General features: G+C 40.4%; 1 protein-coding gene across 5 annotated transcripts in view; it reads left to right on the forward strand.

Annotated features, from left to right (window-relative positions):
* LOC145355102 (insulin-like growth factor 2 mRNA-binding protein 3) overlaps positions 1–19,163 on the forward strand; it is a 122,373-nt gene that overhangs the window by 96,847 nt on the left and 6,363 nt on the right. For 3 of the 5 annotated variants that reach the window (XM_080206979.1, XM_080207005.1, XM_080206986.1), the window contains 4 exons: positions 3,925–4,044; positions 7,070–7,144; positions 14,062–14,193; positions 14,661–14,774. In XM_080206979.1, coding sequence (XP_080063105.1) covers positions 3,925–4,044; positions 7,070–7,144; positions 14,062–14,193; positions 14,661–14,774 — 441 coding nt within the window. The remainder of the gene's footprint in view (positions 1–3,924; positions 4,045–7,069; positions 7,145–14,061; positions 14,194–14,660; positions 14,775–19,163) is intronic. The other 2 variants (XM_080206995.1, XM_080207012.1) reach the window with 1 other exon arrangement.

Below are 19,163 nucleotides of genomic sequence, written 5' to 3' on the forward strand. Positions count from 1 at the left end.
CAATTTAAATTACTTGGATGAAAGGACTGAAGGAATGATTGCTAAATTTGCTGATGACATAAAGATAGGTACAACGTTAAATTGTGAAGAGGATGTAAGTAGACTACAAAAGATGGTAGGTTCAGTGGGCAAATGTCTGGCAAATGGAGTGTAATCTGACCAATGTGAACTTGTCCATCTTGGCAGGAAGCATAAAAAAAAAGCTTGTTATTTAAATAGTCAAAGATTGCAGAGCTTTGATGTGCTCTACGCATCTGAGTGTATGAATCACAAAAGGCTGGCATCCAGATACAGCAAGTAATTATGAATGCTAAGAAAACATCGAGAGAGGAACTGATTACAAAAGTAGAGAGGTAATGCTTCAGTTTGACAGGGCATTGATGAGACCGTATCTGGAGTATTGTGTGCAGTATTGGTCTCCTTATTTACAGAAAGATGTAGGTGCTTCAGAAGCAGTTCAGAAGGTTTACTAGACTTAATACCAGAAATTGGTGGGTTATCCTAGGAGGAAAGTTTGCAGAGGCTAGCCTTGTACCCACTAAAGTTTACTGTAAGAGGTGATTTGATCAAAACCTTTAGAGTGACAGGGCAGGCTCGAAGAATTGTGTGGCCTACTGCTAATTTGGATGGATCTTCATTTAAGAAGTTGACCAGAATTTCAGAGCAATCACAAGCCCCAGGATAAATTGCCTAGTTGGAGTTGAGTTGGAGAAATCAGTGTGGTGAGCTTGCATTTAAGTTCTAAGAGTATTGTAGGAACTCTTTGGATTCTATTGTTTTAAGCCTTGAATTTAAGAGTGGTGAAACAGGTGCCATCATTCCTAGTTATTTAAATAGTTGAAAACATTTTTATTTTTTGAGACATTGCAGGAGAGGTGAGAAACCATAACCCTGAATTAAATGCATCTTTGCATGACATTGCTAATAGTATAGATGGTGTTTATATTAAATTGCCTGAATTTCTTTAGAAGAAGAATTGTATGCAATTAAAATATAAATTGAACTAATTGGGACAAAGTTGTTTAGCAATTGCAACGGGAAAATTGGAGTTTTTTTAAAGAGCATTATCTGTTGCAGAAGTAAATGAGCCTGAGGTTTAATCATATAATTTGAGTTTTAATTGCTTTTCCCTACTGATTTCCCAGTTTTCTAATCTGAATGTTGTCTGACTTCTAACTAAATAGATTTCCTCAAAGATGATTTTTCAAACACAAGATTGGGTAAAGTTTCCCTGTTCATCTGCATGTGGTGATAACAACATCTATTTTGGTTTGTTTGTAGTGTTTTTAATTTGCTGTAAAATGTTGCAAGGAAAAAGCATTTTTCATAATGCCCTTCAGTTTCAGAATATTTCACGACTGTGAAAATGTAATCACTCTAAAGTAGCCACATGCAGCGGCAACTTTGGACAAAACAAGATTCCACAACAAATAAAATTAACAGTCAGGTAATTATTTTCTGGTATCCATTAAAGAATAAATGCTCATCAGGACACTGAGAAATCCACTGTACAATTCTGTATAGTGCTAGATGATCTTTCACATCATCTGAGTAGGGACTTTGGTCCTATGTAGACCACAAAAGCTGAAGAGATTCCACAATGCTCCTAAATCTGTCAAGATATCCTAACCTAATAGTTCTTCACCAATCCTCTGCTGATGAGTTAACACTGCTCAGCGAGAAAACCCAAATCTAAAATAATTGGCAGTGCATTTTAACCCCATCCTCAATTAGCTGCCTTCTATCAACAAAAAAGTGATCAGTTGGCTGTAAGTGCTCCCTTGACCCACCCACCCACATTGTTAGAAACAACAAATGCAATCAAATTCCTGGCTGGTGGCAAAGTTCCACACGTTGTTACGATCCCAACTACAAGACTGGAGGTGAATGCCTGTTCAAGAAGTTTACTGAACTTGCATGGGAGCAAGGTATCATCCTGCATGAATAAAAAGATGTCTTGATTGTCCATCTATGTATTGCAAGAGAAATACCAAAAACAGAACGCTAGTCTATATAGCATGTTTGTCTTGAGCAAGGTTTTTGATAGACATCTGCGAGGGCTTTTGGAAGGTAAGAGCGCATTTTGGCTTCACTGAGAAATTAATCAGTAGTTGATGATCTGACATAATGCTCATGGATGTATTCCTCAGAAGATTCATCCCAACATCTATAACAATAGCCCCAACTGAAGCATTTGAGAATTAGATTATGTACCCATGCCGCGCCAAGAAGCTCAGCAACTTTCGTTAAGCTGCCTTCAATAGCTTCTGAAGATTAGATGGCAGGACAAAATAGCAGAGAATGATGTGCTCATCTGAGCTGGCATGCTCCGCATTTACATCATATTGAGAAAACCACAACTGAGTTAGGCTGGTCATGTGACCAGAATGCCAGATACTCACCAAAGCAAATCTTCTGTGGAGAAGTAGTGTCTGGAGTGCGCACTCATGGTGGTCAAAGGAAGTGTTACAAGGGCACTGACGGCTTGGCTTGGTAGATTTAATATCAGCTTCAAATCTTGGAATCAATTGTGCAGGGTTGCTGCATCTCTTGCAACCAAATGTAAAACTGTGTGGCCTCCAAAGCTTAAGCGCACATCTGAGGCGGAGGGAAAATTCTGAGCCAGCAACTCATCCAAAACTGTTTGCAGTGTCCTGTACTATTTGTGGCAGAACCTTCTGGCCACAGATCTGCTGTAGCAGTTATCTGTGTACTCCCTGGAACTGTCAAATATCAGAATGATGAATATGGTTATCTTTGCCTTGAAGGATGAGCAAATTGCAGCTCAGCTGAACGTGAACAATGGTTTGGAATTTAGTTATGCTCTTGTCTTGGTAGATAGCCACCAGCCTCCTTACCTGGAATTCTCGGTCTCTTTGAAATTCCCTTAACTTATTTTGCTGCTTTTTTACTTTGCTGTGTCCGCTAACACCAATTTGAGCCAAATATGAGCTGGGGGTCTTGAACTAGAGTTTGAATCTTTTTACCTGTCCAGTTGGGGAACCTGTCCTGTACCAAATTTAAAATTTGATTTATAATTCCTAATTTGTTTCCAATAAACATTACTCATTTTTTGACAGTGTAATACTGAATTAAGTTGTCACTCATTTTAATCTTTAAAAAAATCTTTCCGGTTATATTGGCCATTTTTCAAAATGATGAATGGGCACTGGATTTACACACTTCCAAAATGTAACACAACATAATTTAGTTTCATTTCAGTGCAGTTTCAATTAAAAACATCCTGGAATTTCCTACTTACCACAATTGTGGAAGCAGTATTGTCCCCAAGGTGTACAGTAGTTTCTTGAGAAATCACACTATCACTTCAGAGCAACTGGGGATGGGAAATCAGTGCTGCTTTGCCAGCCATCCTCTTCCACACTTGGAGGGATCATTTTTAATCCTAGAGAAATTTAAAAAAAAAACACATTTTTAGTCCCAGCCTGAACAAATGAAGGTATAAGATCTGGGATATATTTTCTTTGCCCCCTCAACTTTTCAGTGCTTTAACCTTGCTTACATGGTTGCAAATGTGGTAAAATGACTTGTATTTAAGCTCCAAACTTTGTATTGAGAATATCTGCTGTCTGGCAGGCTCACTGAATTTTTTAATTCATAAGCTTCATAAAAGACCCTCTATTTCAGCTGGCCTGGTATGTATAGTGGATGCACATGACAATGTAAAAGCAGCAGCATTTGTCTTATGTTTTTATTTATAAAATTATAACACACCTGAGATTTGATGCTCAGTTCTCAGTGATAACAGCAGGGACAAAGGAAATTGCAAAAAAAAATGTCAGATTGGTTCTTGGCTAGCATTGAGGTATGGGAAAACATGTATGTGTAGTGGAAAAATTATGATTTGAGAAGCTTGTGTATAAACTTCATGTTGCTTGTACATAATGACTCTCTTCTTTGCAGCAGCAGTCCGAATCTGAAACAGTTCATGTCTTCATCCCTGCTCTGGCTGTAGGTGCAATTATTGGCAAGAAGGGGCAACATATCAAACAACTCTCTCGCTATGCATCAGCTTCCATTAAGGTAATTAACACATTCTATTGGCATTTCTTTAACAAACTACTTTAAAAATGGAGATACAAAACCACAATGTTGCAGATGCTGGAAATCTGAGAAAATCAAAAAATGTTACGAATGTTCACCAGGTCAGCTAGCATTTGTAGAGAGAAATGTCACTTCACCATGGAACATTAACACTGTTTCTCTCCACAGATTGTGCCTGACCCTGCTGAGTATTTTCAGCAATGTTCAATATTAAAAATTGCAAAAGCAATTTGCAATAATTTTGAAATGCTTACAGAATATTCTGAACAGTTGAATGCTGTGTGTGTGTGTTAATTTTTATTGTTTCTGAATGCCTGTCAATGTCTGTCTTTATAATCCCCTGAATATTGGGTTTCCCTAGTAGACCCCATCATTTGATCATCGATCTTTATTGGGACATTGTATAAATATTACTATGTTGAAATTAGCTGTTTATAACATTGGCTTGATTTGCCCCATACCCATTCCCAATTGTCTTCGCTCTACCAGTCATGGCCAGGTCTTCAGCTACTATGGTGCTGAACTATATGGAATTTTGTCCCTAAAGAGCACGGTGGTTACTACTGCTGCCTCACAGCACCAGGGCCCTGGGTTCAACTCCTGTCTTGGGTCAGTGTGTGAACTTTGCACATTTTCACTGTGTCCGTGTGGGTTTCCTCTGGGTGCTCTGGTTTGCTTCCACAGCCTAAAGATGTGACGGTTAGATGGATTAGCCATGGTAAATGTCTGGGGTTACAGGGATAAGGTTGGAGAAAGTTTATCTCCTCCAGGCTCTATCAGAGGGTCAGTGCAGACTCGGTGGGCCAAATGGCCTCCTTTTGTACTGTAGGGATTCTATGATCAAACCCGTCTGCATATCTCTTTCAAGTTGCTCCTTATAACTTGTCAGTGGTGATGTTTCTGGTCACCTGTCCCCAAATAGCTCCTTCCAGTGTTTTACTAGATCAAAAGCACTATGTAACTGCAAGTTGTTGCTGGGTATATTTTAAATCGACGTGTGTTTTATTTCAGCCTTATCTTTGAGCACTAGCTTTAATTTACTGCAGAGATATGCCAGCGAAAATGTATGTGTAACTCATTAATGTTGATTTTTGTGATTTGATCAGGGTGGAATTGAACAAGCTTAAAAATCAGAATTTTATTCCATACTGTAATTGTAAAGTGTATATGATTTTCAGGGAAATTAATATAATACTGGCAAAGGCAGACAATGTGCAATAAATTTAATCAAAATGTTAAATGGTAAGGCCGTTGAATGTCAAGGGGAAAAGCTTAGATTCTCTCTTGTTGGAGGCGGAGATTTCCTGTATTTACTAGCACAAGCTTTAATGTTGTCCAGATCTTGTGTATAAGCAAAGTCACCGTAGTCTCAGATGACCATAGTCTGCTCTCCCCTTTTGAACATAAGAAATAGGAGCAGGAGTAGGCCATCTAGCCCTTCAAGCCTGCCCCGCCATTCAATAAGATCGTGGCTGATCTGTCGTGGCTCAGTTCCACATTCCCGCCCTCTCCCCATAACCCTTAATCCCCTCGCTTATCAAAAACCCATCAACCCGTGTCTTAAAAATATTTAGCGAGGCAGCCTCCACCACCTCAACGGGCAGAGAATTCCAGAGATTCACCACCCTTTGAGTGAAGAAGTTCCTCCTCAACTCCGTTCTAAACCGCCTCCCCTTTATCTTGAGGCTGTGCCCCCTAGTCCTACTGTCCTTTGAGCAGGAAGAGTCTCTCCACCTCTATCCTATCCATCCCATTCATCATCATATATGTCTCAATGAGATCTCCCCTCATTCTTCTAAACTCTAACAAGTTCAAGCCTAGTTTATTCAACCTCTCCTCATAGCTCAACCCCCTCAACTCCGGCATCAGCCTAGTAAACCTCCTCTGCACTCCCTCCAAGGCCAAAATATCCTTGCGTAAGTACGGCGACCAAAACTGCACACAGTACTCCAGCTGCGGCCTCACCAATGCCCTATACAGCCGCAGCAAGACCGCCCTACTTTTTCTTCAATCACCCTCGAAGGCCAGCATCCCATTAGCCTTCCTGACCATCTGCTGCACCTGCAGGCTGGGTTTTTGCGACTCATGCACAAGAACCCCGAGGTCCCTCTGCACCGTGGCCTGCTGCAGTTTTTTGCCACGTAAGTAAGAGTCCTTCCTACCATTATTCCTACCAAAGTGGACCACCTCGCACTTGCCAACATTAAATTCCATTTGCCAGTTCCTGGCCCATTCGCCCAGCCTATTTAGATCCTTCTGCAGACTCTCCACACCCTCCGCGCAATTTGCCGTTCCACCAATCTTGGTGTCATCAGCAAATTTCGACACCATACACTCGGTTCCCTCCTCCAGATCATCTATATAAATGGTAAATAGCTGAGGCCCCAGCACCGACCCCTGGAGCACTCCACTAGTCACCAACCGCCAATCCGGATAGCACCCATTAACCCCCACTCTCTGCCTCCTATTGAGGGGGAGAACTGTCTGGTAGTGATTTAACCCAAGGGTTGCCACACTTCTGGCAATGGGATGAGGAGGTTGGGCCTTCATGAATATCCTCAGCCAGTATGGGAATTGAACCCATGCTCTTGGTATTGCTTCACATCATAAACCAATGGTCTTGACAACTGAGCTAACCAACCTGAACTTGTTGCATATGGAGCGCCTGCTCGGGTACACTGAGAGAGAATTTAGCATAGCCAATGCACCGAACCAGCACATCATTTGGACTGTGGGAGGAAACTCACGCAGCCACGAGGAGAACGTGCAGACTCTGCACAGACAGGAACCCAACCTAGGTCCATGGTGCTGTGAAACAGCATTGCTACCCACTATGTCACCATGCTGCTCATTATGACTGCCTCACATGGAGGAAAGATTTTTTGCAAGAAAAGTAACATGGGACTTGAATGGAGGAAAGAAGTGCTGGTTGATTTGTGTTGGTTGATTCCTTGTATGATCATTCTTAAAAGTACTGTTCTCGTTCATAAATGTTATATTACAGATTGCTCCTGCAGAAGGCCCAGATGCTAAACAGCGAATGGTGATCATCTCGGGGCAGCCTGAAGCTCAGTTTAAGGTAAATTCTCTGAAACAACACCATTTCTGCAATTCCAGCCAGATTTGAGTATCAGCTGGAATCAATGCAATCTCAGTAAACATTAATATAAAACTAATATCAGTCTTGGTGGTGGGAGGAGCTAGAGCCTGCTTGGCTGTCAAAAAATCTTATTTTATCACTTAGAAGTTTTAAGATTTCAGTACTTTTTTGGAGCAAAACAATCCAAATGTTACTGTAAAGATGCTTGTTCACCTGTCTAGGAAATCACAACTCATTTATTTGCAGGTTCAAACTATACAGAGGCTCCAGCCTTGTAACTGCAATCAGCCTCGAGATAACGCCTGAATACAAAGCCTGTACTTAAGTGTAATCTCCCAACCCGTTCCCTGATCATGATTCCCTGGATCATGTGACTCTTGTCCTGCAGATCGATCCATAAAGGGACACTTGCCACATCCCTTCATAAATGTCAACACTCGATTTGCAGTCCCAGGTAATTAAACATTTAGTACATGAATTTAATCAATTATAAATCAAGTCTTTCATGGGGTTTCTGAATCCTTGTGGAGGGGTGTAATTCCTCTGTCTGAGATGCTTCCACAGGATTGCTATCAGCCAAAACCACAATGACAGAGATGCCTCTTTAGACACACAGTTCAGTTCTGCTTCCATGGAGACATTGGTTGTACCTACCACAGAACGACCAGGTACTTTAATGCTAAAACAGTCACCAACATTGCCTGATTGCAAAGCTGGCTGCTAGGCAGTGGTGGTCTTGCAGGTTGCGGAACCCCATCCACCCTTCATCTCAATGCAAAGGTACAAGCCACAAAAATACACACATTGTTCACTGCTTAACTGCTTTTTAACTTGTAAAAACACGTGTACAATAATTGCTGAATTAAAACCCAAGCTTATCTCTTCTCAGAATTATGGCAAAGATGGTCAATGTTGCAATGTGTGTCTTGATAGAACTTGATGAGCAAGAGATACAAAATCAGTTGGTGACATCATTAAGGCACATGCCAATCAACAAGATGCATAGAACATATAGAATATAGAACAATACAGCACACTACAGGCCCTTTGGCCCTCGATGTTGTACTGAGCTATATCTGAACCCAAGATCGAGCTATTCCACTCCCTATCACTCTGGTGTGCTCCATGTGCCTGTACAATAGCTGCTCGAAAGTTCCTAAAGTGTTTGACTGTACTATCACAGCAGGCAGTGCATTCCACACCCCAACAACTGAGTAAAGAACCTACCTCAGACATCCCTCCTATATCTCCCACCATGAACCTTATAGTTGTGCCCCCTAGTAACAGCTACATCCACCCGAGGAAATAGAGTGGGCGTTCAGAGACGATCTGTCCCCCTCATCTTATAAACCTGTAAGTCACCTCTCATCATCCTCCTCCACTCTAAAGAGAAAAGCCCCAGCTCCCTCAGCCTTTCCTCATAAGACCACCCTCCAAACCAGGCAGCTTTCTGGCAAATCTCCTCTGCGCTCTGTCCAATGCATATGTTGTCATTGAATATATTTGTCCATAGAAATCGGCTGTTGATCTCAAAGCACAGAGCCCTTCATTGTCAATTAAGTTAATTAATTATTTCACTTCATCTATGTCATCCTGGCAGAATTTTCTGCAGTGGCTTTTAGCATTCTCATCCAAATGAAAAACGTGCAAATTAATCAACAGTTTTCTTCAGAGATTCACTTCTACTCTGCAATTGCATCATGATTGTCGGTAATATTGACAGTGTCAAGGATGATCATTCATTTTTAAAGTGACTTAATTGTCTCTAGTTTCATTGAGGAGAAAAAAACTTCCTGCGTCTTGCACACTTCATCATTGGAGGGACTTGTATTTTTTAGCTATTGTTAGTGCCTCTGTTTCCAACAAGTATTGTCATTTCAAGCTCCCTTAACAATTATTTAGCATTTGACAGCAATTAATTCGTTGAAGTAAATTGTTCCACAACAGGGTAAAAACTGCTATGTGGTACTTTTCAAACTTCTCTGCTAAAGGTTTTGCTTCAAGTTTCATTTGTGGTTTTTTCTGAATTTAATGCAGCTATGTCTCATTAGGTTTCATTTACATCAAAGTTCATTTTTCGAAGGTGAAACAGCATCTGCATGAGTAGATCACCTGTTGTCACATTCTTTTGACTAGCAAATTTTTTCCATTTGCTTCAAATGTGATTGCAACATATTCCATCACTTGTGGAAACTGGAAAAAAGTATACATTTTTCGAACAAAAGATGTCCAGCCATCTCATAGGATTCAGCTGCAGTGTTGCAGATTAAAATCAAGGAATGGTTGGGGCATGAGATGATTAATGCACAGGGACTTGCATTATTCAATCTTGCTTTAAGGCCTGAATATTTTCCTACATTTTTGTGGCATTATCGAAGCTCTGCCCACAACAATTTTTGATGTCCCAACCTAAGTTTGCAATGCTTTCCAAAATAGTTGTTTCCAGATACTCGAGTGTGGGACTGCAGCTGGACAAAATAAAGAAATTGCTCTACAACTTCACCATCACTAGTCACATCTTAAAATGTTAATTGATCCTTCTGTCTGGTGTTGAATCAATTATTATGGAATGATATTTGGCATCTTCTACTTCATTGGTGAATTGGATTCTGAGCCACTCTGCCATTACAGTGCTTCTGTATGTTAAAACGTAGGTCTTTCTGAGCTACAATATTGATAAACTTCTCAAAGACCATTTGAAAAGTTATCAAACTCGGAGATATTCAGGGTAGGCTAAAAAAAAAAAGACCTCTTTGACTTGAAATAATGACTCATCCTGTCTTCTGAGGTAGTCCCAAAGAAGACAGCAATTTAACCATGGTAACAGCACGTCTTGGCACTTTCCTCCAGTAAGAACATTCCTTTTCAAAACTGAACTGATTATGCAGAGTCAATTCTTCCAGATAATTTATATCTTTGAATGCTCACATAGCTTTAAAATGAGCTTTGGAAGTTTCATAATCAGCAATATCTCTTCCAGTACTTCTCCAGTTAGAGTACCTGCCAACAAAAGCGTGTTTCCTTTTACTATCAGGGAATAATTTGCAAAACTAACAGTAGACTGCCTTAGAGGTTTCTGAAAAAAAAATCAGGCAACTTCTAATCTCTGACATCCCATTTCACTTCCACAAACCTCAAACTCTTTACTCTCATTTTCCATATTACCTATGTCTTCAGATTTACTTAGTACAACATATTCTATCATCCCCAGTGGAACAGATTTTGACCACAAGGCAATGTCATCAGGGTGGGTTTCTGCCCTCACTTCAACAGAAGAAATATCTTGTTGTTTCATTGTCATTTCGGATTCCCCTTTTTCAGTTGAGGATGAATATGTAGTTTGTGTGCTGTTCAGTACTAAACTTTTTAAAGTAAAATGACATTCTTGTTGCCTAGCTTTGTTGTCTTGCCTCGCCTTCAATTTTGTGTTTCTGACTGTCAGATTGATAGTGTTACTTCATATTAATTGATTGATCTTGATGTATGAATTGTCTGGAAGAGCAGACTTTTTTGCCCCCCTCAGCTCCGGGGGGGGGGGGTGTCAAGTCACCCCTGCTCCCCTTGCTGCTGGACGGCGGTGACCTCAAGTCCCGACTGCTTAGCTGGCTCACACTCAACCTCCCTCGTGGCTTTTTTCACCACTTCACTCACCAAGGTGGGTGAAGTGGTGAAAAAAGCCACGAGGAAAGGCTGTCTGGCTATGGCCTGTCCAGCCCTTGTCAGCCCTGACATGGGGGATCAAATCACCCTGCTTTCCTCAATAGTGGCTTGCTTCCAAATCCCAACTGGCTGGCTAGCTGGCTGGCTCCCTCCCTAATGGTTTTTTGTGCCGATTTTGCAAAATAACTAAGCATGAGATCTTTGCCTTTAACTGCTCTCCCTCCCTCCAGTCACATCACCATTCGCCAGTGCTTTCCTGCTCCAGGGGCAAACAACCAATTGGAGTTTCAGTACAGTGTGACTTCAGACTCTGGTGCCCAGCGTTTGGCTGCCATGCTCCCCTTACACACAATCTGTTTCATTGCAAGTCTGCCTCTGCTCTTGGGATATCTCCATTAAAATGGTCTGTCTCTGTTTTTTTGGACAATCCTTCCTTCTACATCCACTTGGGTGCAGTTCAGCAACAATGACAGAACCAACTCGATCTGCTACTAAAATTCCTCCTCATTTACAGCACCAACCACCAGAAATGACTGCTAATTGATATGAATCATGACGTACCTTCTGATTGTTTTGGCTAGCCTCTCCCCTCCCCAGCAAATTTGGAATCATGAAGCTCTGTCACATTCTGAGATAATAGTTCATTATCAGCTCTGCTGGCGCGACTCCCATTGCTGCATATAGAGTGGTCCAGTAGCCAAGAAGGAAACGTGAGTTTCTGTTCACCAGGGTTCCTCCTGACTGCTTCTCTAGGCCAGACTTAAGTTTGGACAGCTTGCTCAGCTAGACGCTGGATGGTAAGGCACAGTTCTAATGTGTGAAGTTTCAAATCTTAGCATTTGTAAATATTGTTCCACTGTCAGACACTATTACCTCGTATTCTGTGGTTGGAGAAACATTGCAATCTTTCAGTCGTACCGTGTGATGTAAGAGACTTCAGCTCAAAAACGTCCATCCTCTTGGTATGCAGAAACATATTGTCCATAAATGCACTGACATAATCAATAAGGACCCATACCCATGGCAGGCCATGCCATTCTCAAAGGTGCAGTAGATAACCTTCGTAGTAATTGACACTGCTCAGTGCTTAACTAAGCTCTCTGTCAGCATCGCTAGCGTACGCAACTTCCGGCAAACACCTTCATCTTTGAGATGTCCGCATGAGCACTGTGTAATCACATTAGAAGCAGCTCTCTGCCTGGTATAGATAGGACTACTATTACTCCACAGAGTAGAATGCCATCCTGGCATCTTCATTCATCCTTGCAAGTAACAAATGGTTTCATTTCTTCAGAAACTGGCTCATTGACTCTATTTGTAATATCTTTTGTCTCGCTTTGGATACAAGTGGATCCCAACTGGTCCAGTATCTGATTTGCTTTGCTGTGACTGGCAACATGTCCAAAACATTTCAGCGCCGTAGCAATTTCCTCTGGTACTGGAACAGCTGTATTTGAGGCTGAACTCATAGCTATTTGACATCATTGCTGACTGCAGGTTCCATCCCTAACTAGTGAATGGTGCCATTTTGCATGCACTGTATCTCTTGTGCACCTTTTTCAATGCTTTCCATTGCCTGTATTTATCACCATTGCTGGTTTAAAATTTGTATCAACCTCTGCAAGTAGTCGTCATTGAATTGCCTCATTATTCATCTCTTAGATTAATCTGTTCCATGACACACCATTCAGGCAAGCTCCATAAGAACATGAGAACTGGGAGCAGGAGCAGGCCATCTGGCCCCTCAAGCCTGCTCTGCCAGTTAATAAAATCATTGATCGTTATGTGGACTCAGCTCTACCTGCCCACTCACCATAACCCTTAATTCCTTTACTGTTCAAAAATCTCATCTTTGCCTTAAAAACATTCAATGAGGTAGCTTCAACTGCTTCATTGGGCAGGGAATTCACAACTCTTTGTGTGAAGAAGTTCCTCCTCAACTCCATCTTAAATGCGCGCTCTCTAATTTTGAGGCCATGTCCCCTAGTTCTAGTTTCACCTGCCAGTGGGAAAACTTCCCTGCTTCTGCTTTATAAGATTATGAAGGGAATAGAAATGTTTCTATAAGATCTTCCTCACTCTTCTGAATTCCAATGAGTGTAGCCCCAGTCTACTTAGTCTCTCCTCATAAGCCAACCCCCTCAACTCTGGAATCAACCTAGTGAATCTCCTAAAATTGCAAAGCTCAGATCTCTGCTTCAATTTAGTGATATAAGTCATGGTCATTTTTCCTTGGACACTCTGCCTTTAAACTTGAATTTCTGAAGTATGACATTTGGAGTTGAGCGTGCTTGGGGCTGTGACAGTACGAGTCTGGTTATATGTTTGGGTACCCCACACACTCAGAATTGTCTTGCGCTTCACTTCCTTCGCTATTCCATTCACTTCAAAGTAATACTCAAAATATTCTACATATTGTCCGATCCTCTGCAGAGGAGTCAAATGGATCTATTTATCCAAACTGGGGCATCTCGGTAAGTACTGTTTTCTTCTTTCACTTCAATGTAACCTGGATAATTGTGGTCTTCAAATGGAAAGATATTCGTTCAGTAGTTTAGGGAAAATCAACTTGTTTATTTACAGATTAAAACTATAGAGGCATGCAGCCCCATGACTAGAATCCACTCCTGAGATGACTCCTGAGTACAGAAGCCTGTACTAATCAGGGTGATTACTCCACCCTGCTCCCCAGTTGGTTCTCCAGTTCATGTGACCCTTATTCTGCAGATTGATCCATAACGATAACTTCAGCTGGCTGAACGATTGTGTTTATTATTGATCCTGAGTACTTTGCATCCTGTAATGGTCAAAGTTGCAGCAGTCACAGTGGTTTGATTTAAATAGTCAATTTCTCCATTAATTTTAATTCGAGTTGGGCCATGATTTATGTAACTGTTCAATATTTTGGTTAAAAGTCTTTATAGAGTAGTACTAAAATCCCAACAAATTATGACCTCATGTACATAATGCGTTGTTATTGGCATAATTTCTTAATTACTGTACCATAATAGTGACATGTACTGCAACTGGAGAGAGATTTGAGCAAATTCAGCTCACATCCTGTTCAAAAGTAAGAGCTAATCTTTCTGACCCTTAAGCTAAATTTCCCACTTGTTAGTGAATTTTTAAAAATTTCAGATTATTGTAACGAAAATATTTTAATGCCAGAATGACAAACAGGAGCTCAGTTCTTGATTGGCGAAGTGTTATATTTGGGAAAATATTTTCTTCTTCAGGCTCAAGGAAGAATCTATAATAAACTTAAAGAGGAGAACTTCTTTGGACCCAAAGAAGAAGTGAAATTGGAGACCCATATCAAAGTGCCAAGCCATGCTGCTGGTCGGGTTATTGGAAAGGGTGGCAAAACGGTGAGTACTGGGTGTAGTGGCATGTATACCTGGCTTTTGGAATAAATCCACTTCTAATGTTGTTGTACTCTAAGATATAAATGAGGATATGTCATTTATTTGTCCACTTTGCAAGCTTTATATACCATACTATAATTTGATGAAGTCCCACATGCTTTATCCCACAGCTTAGTATCATCTAAAAATTTCAAAGTCATGTCTTTTTGTGTAGCTACTTTTTATAATTTTGATATTTTCTGACTGGGATTTATCAGTAATATTGAGAACTGTCACAAGGGTCTCCTGATAAGCTCAGTCTCTGCCAAGATAGGAATGATGTTGTTCTCCACCCCTCTGGCACTTCCTGCTTAAATTTTATATATAGATATTCATGTCCCTGCTTTTTGAAATAATATTTCAGGATCCTTGTATAAAAATTTAGTGTTTGTATGCACATTTGAGAGTAACTTCAGTTTTTTAATGAAAAGGTAAATGAACTACAGAACCTGACCAGTGCAGAAGTAGTAGTTCCTCGTGATCAAACACCAGATGAAAATGATCAGGTTATTGTGAAAATCACTGGTCACTTCTTTGCAAGTCAGGTAAGATGTTATAACTGTCTTAAATAATGCCTTTCTATTGATTAATGACTTGTGTATTGCTACTGTCTATCTTTGAGCATGATACTCAAATTCTTCAACCTTTGGTAGGAATGTTTCTAGGGAGTATGGTTCCAGTTTTTCAAAATGTTGCCTCGCTTTGCAGTATTTGATGGGGATATCTCTACAGGTGCAGTTGAATTCTGTTTGTTTTATCCATCTGTTAATTTTCAACTTTGCATCGAGGAAATTTGGTTCAATGTGACTATTTTACTCAAGTAATTAAGCTGAATTGTTGGTGGCAGAGATTATTCTGCAGTAGAGTGCAAATGTAGTGGGATGAGTTATTCCAAGCCCTTCACAGTTTTAAAAAAAACCAGATGTTGAGATTATTGCTTAAACCTGCACCAAAAGTCAGGGAAAAGAGGCGAAATATGTAAAATCTACAGTTTGAAAACAATTAAGTGTAAATGTCATCCGTCCTTCTGAGATTGCTTTTCTCTTACGATAAGGTCACTTCATGGGAGTGTTAACATGTGACCATCCAATGTCTGCATTTTTACCTCTAAGGAGATGTAGCTTCAAATCCTGTCTCAGAAATTTATGCTGACATTCTAGTGAAGCACAAAGGGAGTACAGTACTGTCAGATATTCAGATGAGATGTTAAGTGGAAGCCCCATCTATGCCTGTAGGTGGATTCAAGAAGAGGTGGCGAATTATCCTGCATGACCTGGCTAATATTTGCCCCTCAACCAAAATTGCAAACAAATTCTGGTCATTATCATATTGCTATCTGAGAGAGTTTGCTATGCGCAAATTGACTGCCCTATTTCCTACATTACAACAATAACTACACTTCAAACACGTTTACTTGTAACCGTTGGTTGTAAAGTTCCTTGGAATATCTATGTAACTGCATTTTTAAGTCCCTTTTTTTCCTTATGGTCAGCCACCTTCCCTACCCCGTTGTTGGACTGTCCTTCCCATCCAGTCTCCAGCGATGCAATTCCTGACTGCTACCTTAAATAGGAGGCCCCTTATTCTGAAACTGTGAACCCTTGTACATCCCCCTTTGCCATGCCAACCCCCTCCCCAATAAGGGATAACACCCTCTCAGCATCTTGTGACCTCAAGCCCCTCAATATTTTATACTTCAGTAAGATCCCTCCTCACTCCTTTAAACTTTTAGGGAGTGCACGGCTAACCTGCTCAATACCAAACCTCTCCTCGGAATATGATCCCTTCATCCATCTTGCGAATCAACTTAGTGAACCTTCTCTGAGTGACCTTTGATGCAAGTATATCCCTCCTCGAATAAAGAGATCAGAACTGTACACAGTCCTTCATGTGTTGTTATACAAATGGCCTATGCAATTGTAGCAAGACTTTTCTACTATAATACTCTAACCCTATGGTAATAAAGGTCAATGCTTCATTTCATATGCCTTTCTAATTACTTGTTGCACCTGAATGATAACTTTTAAGATTCATGATTACCTAAATCCCTGTGTACTGCAGTATTCTGAAGTAGCTCTGATTTTTAAAAATCTGCTATTGTTATCACCAAAGTGAATAACTTCATGTTTTCTCTCCTTATGCTCCATTTATCAGTTTGTTTCCCACTTGCTTAACCCATCTATATACCTTGGCAGAATTTACATGGCCCCCTCACATCTTGCTTTCCTAACTATCTTAGTATCATCAGCAAATTTAGCTCAGTATCATCAACAAAATTGGTCCCTTCATCCAAGTCAATAATTGTCAATAATGTAGACTGTAAATAACTGAAGCACCACCCCCAAACAGATTGCAAATGTTGTTGCATATCTGATGAGATCCTTGATTTCCAAGGATTTCTGTCTTCCACTGTAAAAGCAGACACTAACTATTTGTTTAACATTTTGTCATTTCCTTTCTCCCCAACACAATTTTTCCTGTCTCAGGACCAGTTCACTTTCAATACTAGAACCAACGGCCCCAGCACTGATCCCTGTTGACACTGTACCACACGAATTGCTAGTTACAGTTTGCAAGTCTGAAAGTCATCCATTTAGCACAACTCTGTTCATTGTTAGTCAGTCTTACCTCCATAGTACCACCTGATTCAATTCAACTATTTGCTGCTGAAGTTTTCATATAAAACATTTTATTTAATGTCAGCAAATTCTTAATGAATCTATTTTCCATTGGGAAGTAGAATGTCCATGGGGGACAGATTACTTATCCATGGTGCTCCAAAGAAGTTATGGGTCATTGTGTTAAAGGAAGGGCATATATGATGGTAAGAATAGTAAACCTTAGAATTGGATAAGTTTTAGAAATCAGTAAGGCTGATGGAAAAAATTGATAGAGGGACAAAATAGAGTGTGATAGAATAAGACATACAAAAGCAGATTGTAAAAAGGAAGGGAATAATGTGACTCCCTTAGAGCCCAAGACAGGAGCAATTGTAATAGGGAATAAGTAAATGGCAGAAACATTAAACAAATATTGTGTCCCTGTCTTTACAGTAGAAGACAATGTACAAAAGTGAGAAACCAAGGATCTAGTGAGATTGAGGAAGTTGAAGTAATTGGTGTTTGTAGATGAAAAGATACTGAGAAATTAATGGGACTGAAAGCTGAAGTATCCTCCATCCCAGAGTTCATGGAGATGACTACAAAGATGCTGGATGCACTGATTGTGATTGTCCAACGTTCCCTGATTATAGAATGGTCTCAGTGGATTGGAAGGTAGAAAATGCTATTCGAGAAAAGAAGGGAAGAGAAAATTGGGAAGTATAGGTCGGTTAACCACATCAGTTGTCGGGAAACTGCTGGCATCTATCATTAAGGAAATGGTAAAGGGGAAGTTAGAAAATCATAATAATATGATCAGACAGAGCCAACGTAAGCTTAATAAAATGGAAATTGTGTTTGGCAAAATATATTCCTTCATTTGAAGATATGGCTAGTTGGATAGGTAAAGGGGAACCATCAGATGTATGTTTGAATTTTCAGAAAAACATTTGATAAGGTGCTACAGGAAAAGTTCTTGCAAAAGAAGAGGCTAATAGGATTGGTATTAATATAATGGCATATACAGAGGGTTGACTAAAGGACAACAAACAGGATTATTTTCAAGTTGGTAAGCTGATGGAGGGGGGTCACAAATACCCATGCTGGAACCTCTACTATAATCTATACTAATGGCTTGGACAAAGGCACTGAGAATAATAATTCAGATTTGCTAGTGAGATAGAGCTAGGTGACAAAGTAAGCTGCCAGCATGAGACAGCAAAGGGATAATAGGGATAATAGGGTTAAGTAAGTGACAAGAGTGGTAAGTGGAGTTTAGTACAAGGAAACATGACATTATTCACTTCAGGAGGAAAATAAAAATTGCTTCTTAAATAAACTATTGTGAGGTTCAGAGAGACTTGGGTATCCTTGTACAAGAATTACAGCTAACATACAAGTATAACAAACAATTATATAGGCACATTGTTGGGACTTTATTGCAAGGGAATACTTTAAGGAAGTCTTGCTTTAATTATAGAAGGCATTGGTAGGACCACATGTGAAGCACCATATAGTTTTGGTCTTAGTGGAAAGGAAATATGTACCTTGGAGGGGTGCAACTGTGATTCACAAATCAACTCTCAATCCTGAAATCAGGAGAGATTTAGTAGTAATGACTTCTACTGGAGTTCAGAAGAATGGAAGTTGGCCTCATTCAAACATACAAGATACTGAGGGGCTTGAAAGAGTAGATGTTGAGAAGTTCTATCCTCTGACTGGAGGGTTGAGAATTTGGCACTTAGCCTCAGAGTAAAGGGGCAGTCATTTCAGACTGCGATAAAGAAGAGGTTTCTCATTTGGAGGGTCATGAATCTTTGGAATCCTCTACTCCAAAGGACAATGAATATTCAGCCCTTGAGTTTACTCAGAGCCACTGAGATCACTTGATTTTTGACTTTGGAAGGGAATCAAGATATGGGGAGCAGGTGTGAAAGTGGACTTGAGGTCACTGATCAGCCATGACTTTATTAAATGGCTGAACAGGCTTGAGCCATTTGGTTTCCTCCCTGATTCTGTTCTTGTGTTCATTTTATTGCAGTGTGCTCTTGACCAGCTTCCCATTTTCCACCCTCCATAAAATTCAGCTCCTCTAAAGCTCTGCCATATCATGACTCCAACTCAGCTCATTTCACCAATTCACAAATCACTTCATGTCTTTGCCATTACCCATCTCTAACCCCCAAGAGCTTTGTTACTCCAATTCCTGCCGCTCTGTATCCCTAATTTCTCTTGTCTCTTTGGCAGCCGTGAGTTCATTGTCTAGGCCCGAAGCTCTGGAATTTCTTCCCTTAACATCTCTGCCTCCCGCCTCCTTTAAAGACATGCCTTAAC

Source organism: Carcharhinus amblyrhynchos, chromosome 2 (assembly GCF_965287045.1).
Source record: "Carcharhinus amblyrhynchos chromosome 2, sCarAmb.v2.hapA, whole genome shotgun sequence".
Lineage (NCBI taxonomy): Eukaryota > Metazoa > Chordata > Chondrichthyes > Carcharhiniformes > Carcharhinidae > Carcharhinus > Carcharhinus amblyrhynchos.